Source organism: Myiozetetes cayanensis, unplaced genomic scaffold, assembly GCF_022539395.1.
Source record: "Myiozetetes cayanensis isolate MyiCay16 unplaced genomic scaffold, myiCay2020 scf9, whole genome shotgun sequence".
NCBI lineage: Eukaryota > Metazoa > Chordata > Aves > Passeriformes > Tyrannidae > Myiozetetes > Myiozetetes cayanensis.
The window spans coordinates 12,130,149-12,135,455 of record NW_026088185.1 but is presented as its reverse complement, the minus strand read 5'-3'; the positions used below and the strand labels follow the sequence as shown (position 1 = coordinate 12,135,455).

Here is a 5,307-nt window from a genome sequence, read left to right as displayed (position 1 = left end):
ATGCCATGGCTTTGCTATACTCTCTTTTCAGAACTGTACTGCATTTTAGCAAGCAAAACACCACTGGCCAACGGATGAATTTGCAGCTTTCATTAACTAGAACCATTAAAACATTAAAACACATTTTCAACAAAAGTTTTCCACCTGCTGTTCCACTGATGCTTGTGATTCTGAAGACTAAAGGGCTCATAAAATTTTGAGAAAATCAAGACTGCCTAAAGGCTTAAAATCTGTAAAAAGGAATGGATTTTAACTGAAAAAGTAGGGATCTGTAAATCAAGAAAGGTGGAAAACTTTCAATTTGAAGAAGTTCCAAATAAGAGAGTTCATCATACAGATTTGAGGATGATTAGCAAATTTTTACACATGCTTCTGCTGTACACAGTATTGCAACTCCTCTAGTATTTATATTCACACATGCAAAAAAGCATACACACATCTTTAAGGAGCAGAGAAACAATTAACATTTGAGTGCCTTCTATATGATCTGCATCTAAAAGTGAGAAATTTTTCAGCTTCTTTTGGTTTTCTTATATTTTAGTGACACAATGGACCTTGGGAGCAGAGGAAGAATCCACTGTAACATGAGACTCACCTGCTCTCTGCTACTCATGGCAGCATTCTGCATGACACCTTTCCTCTGCCATAGTCAAATTGATCCACTAGCTCTTGGGCGGGCAGACCCCCAGTGTTGGGAATCCTCCTCAGCTGTCTTACTGGAGATGAGGAAGCCTCGCATTTCTGACTCTGTCAGTGGCTTTTGGGACTTCATGATATTTCTGAAATCATCAGAGAACTTGAAACATGGGGCTTTGTTCTGGGACCTAGCTCAGCTCTTCTGGGATATCTATGTGGACTGTGTGCTCTCCAGAACCCATGGCCTAGGGAGAAGGCAGCTAGCAGAAGCTGAGCAGAAGATTGGTACTCTACATTCTCAGTTCGCAGGGCGAAATCAAGGTCACTGCTCCTTTAATACAAGTCTCATGGGCAATAACTAGAGTTTAGTGGGAAAGAAAATCAATACAGGCTTACTGTATTATGTGGTTATAGTACAGAAACAGAGTACAGTGTTGCACAAACTCCTCCTAATCAAATACAGAACTATGTTTATATTCAATGTGATCTCAGTAAAAATGTGACCTCCAAACAATCTGAACTCTAACAACAGCTTTTAAGTTTCAGTCTGATGGGGAAGGAGGGGCTGCAGAAAGTGAAACAGGAGGATTAGGACAAAGAAGGCAGCTCAGCAACTGAAAACACAAATATATTCTTCCACACTGGCATTTTTACCACTACTGTGCTATGAAAAGGCTAGTTCTGAATTCCCCATTCTGAGGGGTGTGTCACCTCAGGAGTGCAGGGTGCTGGTGCTGTTGGAGAGCACAGTAGTCTTTCAGCAGAAGAGGAAGGGTATGTTTACTTGCCATCTAGCACTCAACCACTAGTTGTCCATTTCCATACTGGTAACTTTACCCAACACACAGTGGAAACAGAGCTAGGACTTAGATGCATGCAGGCTTTCAGACACAGCTGCAGCTTCAGGAAGACACCACTATCTTGTGACACTAAATGCTGCAATTCCTTATGTCCAGGTTCCCAGGTCCAGAGCAGAACCCCCAGGCTTAAAGTAAGTGTTTCCATATGCATGTCACTTACCCTCCCCATTACCAGAAGGGAGATACAGCATAGCTTTTCCTAAATCTCAGTCCCTTCCAAGGCTTCAGTTCTGATCCTGCTACCAACAGATGCACCCTTCCCTTGAGAATATCCACTTTCAGGTAGGGGCAGGTGCTATGATTTAATGGAGAGGTAGAATGGCCGCTGCCATCACCAACAGCTCTAGTGCATTTTACTGTCTCCTACCAACCAACTACAACATCCTAGCTCAGAGTCAGATACCCTCTCCCCTCTGGAGCAGGCAGCCATGATGACTGCAAAAGGAGTGCTTGTGAATAAAACATCAAGCAAGGATGAGAAGGCAGTACCCCCTTTACACTTGAGCAGATTGAGACACTTCCTAGATCAGTATCTGACTTATTAAGGCATTTTGGGGGGAATGTCCATGGAATAATGAAGAACCTCTCTGGGCAATTACCTGTTAGAGTATCTCTAAAAATGGACTTGAACTCAGGGTTCTTGCAGCACAGGGACACTACACCACTGGACAGTCCAGCTCTGGCCCACAAACCTCAACATTTTTTTGAGTATTGAAAGCCAGTATTTGAGATAGGAAGGACTGAGAGGTCCTTACCCCTGTTACCTAGAGAAAGTGTCACAGCCGTTAAGCTAGGATATAGGAATTGTGTTTGAATCAATCCCCTCAGACTGAAGAACACACACACACAGGGTCAGTCTCTAAAATATGAGCCAAACAATGACTGCCTGCACTTTAAAAGCAAGGAGTATATCCTATCCTGCTCCACAAAGAATCTGAGCTATCGCATAGCACTGACTGGATCTTGGCTGTGTTGGAACTTCTGGTTTCCAACTGGCCTTAGAAATCACAAAGGCAACAAGTTGCTCAGCCCTTATCAGACTGATGCACTTTTGGGTGCAAACAGAATGCAGCTTTAGACATGTGAGGCAGTAGCATTGTTAAAAACTTAGATGCCCTTCAGGCAAAAGCACCTGATTATTTTTGTTTTCAGGATTGCAGCTTTGAATATCCCTGTCGAAACTCCCAGCTAGCCTTTTGCTTACATCTGGCTCTTCGTATCTATATCACACCGTGATTTTCCTAAACAAAGAGCTTTTGTTCCAGTCAAGACTAAGCGTAACAGTCTGATTTATTTTGAAGAAGCAAATTATGGGTTTTGTGATAAATACTGACTTTTGTTTATACTTACATAGAGAGATTTTAAGCGCTACTGAGTATTTGCACTTTAAGAAAAACAAGGACTCCTTCCTTTCCCTCTTTGTTTTGTGAATTGTAATCAGTTAATCTGATTTTTCTGTACAACTGATTAACATCAGGCTATAGCAGGCAGCTTAGTGCAGTGACAGCCTAAATTTTATTTTTTGGAGGAGCTATCTAACTTCTCATCCAAGTCTCCTAGTTTCTTAACAAAGCCAGCTGTTTTAATCTTTGTAACCCTTGATCCTACTGCCTTATTTCATTCAGTGAAAGCAGAAATCAATTGGTAAAAATTGCAGATAGAAATCACATCCTAGCAAGTGATGAGGAATGAGACAAGTAGGGGGAGGCTTCAACAGTTACCTGGCCAAAGTATCTTAAGTAACTCATCTTTCCCCTAACAAGATCCAAACACTATGAAAAAGCAGGTTTCATAAAGGCATTTCCAAAACATTACAACACTGGAGTTACATGATACTTGTAACAACTCTCCATGAACCAAAATAAGACTTTGGAACCAAAAGGAAAACATAGCTTTTGTACTCACAGTAAATATTCCTGAAGAGCAGCTAAAAAATCCTCCTCAAGAAGCCAACAGCACACCCCCAGCATAAACACTTGAAGACTGCAAACACAAAATTCTCTCTACCCCCTTTCTCCTTGCCCAGCAGTCCCTCTGCCACTCAGTGGCCACAGCTGTGCAGACCTCCCTCACAGGTACAGCTAATTAGGCTCAAATCAGCCCTTGCACCTGGCCCAAGGCAGGCATAATTTGCTGTCCCAACGTTGCCAGGTGTCAGGTGCTACTGTACATTTGAGGTCTGGTAAATAAGCAGGTACTAGCCAGTTATTTTTTCAGAAGGCAAATATGTCTAAGAGAAAGAAAACCAACCTGCCAGATTTTAGAGATCATTGTAAAGAAAATGTCCCATAGTTCCTCAAGCAAATAACAAATCTGCCACTAAACAGTGTGAGAGATCTCATGCACTGTGCAGGGAGGATGATAAGAAGCTGGTGAGTCAATAAGATTATGAGCAGACTTAAGAGCTGCTAATTAAAAAGTAGAAGAGTTTTATAGGAAGATTAAGGAAAAGGTCCATACTGGGGGAAAAGATCAAAGTGACCTGACACTGAAAGGCAACTCTTGCAAGTAGAGGGTTATGGATATCACCACGGCAAGAGGTTTGGGGGCAATGCTGATAAAATGGGGACCAGCAGCAGCTAAAAGCAAAGTAAACAGATGTGGGAAACTGAGTATTCAGCTGCTCTTTGCTGTTTTGAAATTATTTATTTATATGCATTTTCATGTCACTTTTCAGGGATATTTTCTCGTATTCAGAGGTCACCAGTTCTGAAGAAGAGAGACTCATTTGAAGATTTAATAAGTATCCACATGCGTAAGATTAGACCTACATCACTTCAAAGAATCACTGGAGAGTTAGGAAAAAAGAGGAAATCAAACTTTTAGTTCAAGATCTTGATTTGTAGGTATTTTTTAACTACGTCTCTTTATTTTTTTCATTCTAATCCTCACTGATGTCAATTTACATGGTAGAAGAAGGCCTGTAAGCATGGGCACCATATCTCTGATTAATTTGGACTTACTTTTTTTTCTACTAATTTCATCTCCTTAATAAACTGCATGATTTATGAGCAGTTGCCTACTTTAACCCGTATGTATCTCAGGCTTTTTGTAATATATGTGACCCATTCACAGGTGGCACCATTTTGCGTGCCAAAACAGGAAATAACCGATCCTTCAACAAAACACCGAGAAACAGAGACGGAAATTGTCAAAAAACCTCCACTGGCTCCAAGACTGGATTAGAGTCAAGATGGTGATTTTGATTGTATGTGTAGCTGTACACTTGTACAAAGCAATCACTGCTCAAAGACATCATGCTACTAAAAGAAAAATAGTACATATTTTTACATGAAAAATACCTTCCAAAAATGCTTCAAGTTTTCCAGCAAAAGTAAAAGGGTTAACAGATTTTACCACCTCCTCTGCTTTCACATTATATTTTTATGATATTTTCCCTAAATTCTTAGTTATTAAAAACACTACTTAATATGTTACACATTCTCATTTAAAGTGTTTAACCACTAGAAACTCATGTATAACTTAAAATTGCTTCTGTTTTAGTTCGCAAGCTCTTTGTAGAAAAATCAGTTTCCTGTGTTATTTATAACTCTAGTAGGCAATTTGATATTAAACTAATGCAACATAACTTAGGACAGGTAACATTTCATGCTTTTATGAGATAAAATATTTCCACTGCCTGACTGGCTGGATGCAACTACAAATTTCAGCTTTCCAGGGCAATTATACTTAATTGCTCATTCAAAGTTTCTTTCCTTGAGCAAGTAGAAATATTTCATTGCTCTTTTTTCTTTTTTTCTTTTTTTTTCTCCAAATGCCCGCAGAAAAACTGGTTTGTTGATTGTTCATC

The 5,307-nt window shown here is 40.1% G+C and overlaps 1 protein-coding gene across 1 annotated transcript; it reads left to right on the top strand.

The window, feature by feature from the left end:
- Window positions 1–548: 548 nt before the first annotated feature.
- On the top strand, window positions 549–4,752 carry FAM237A (family with sequence similarity 237 member A). Its single transcript, XM_050339901.1, has 2 exons — window positions 549–957; window positions 4,174–4,752. The coding sequence occupies exons 1-2, from the start codon at window positions 549–551 to the stop codon at window positions 4,320–4,322; spliced, it is 558 nt and encodes a 185-aa protein (XP_050195858.1). The 3' UTR covers window positions 4,323–4,752.
- Window positions 4,753–5,307: the final 555 nt, after the last annotated feature.

Excerpts from the sequence above, each read along its gene's own strand:
- FAM237A (XM_050339901.1), top strand. The coding sequence starts at position 549 with ATGGACCTTGGGAGCAGAGGAAGAATCCACTGTAACATGAGACTCACC. Across the intron at positions 958-4,173 it reads GTTCGCAGGGCGAAATCAAG|GGATATTTTCTCGTATTCAG; the intron begins GTCACTGCTCCT and ends GTCACTTTTCAG.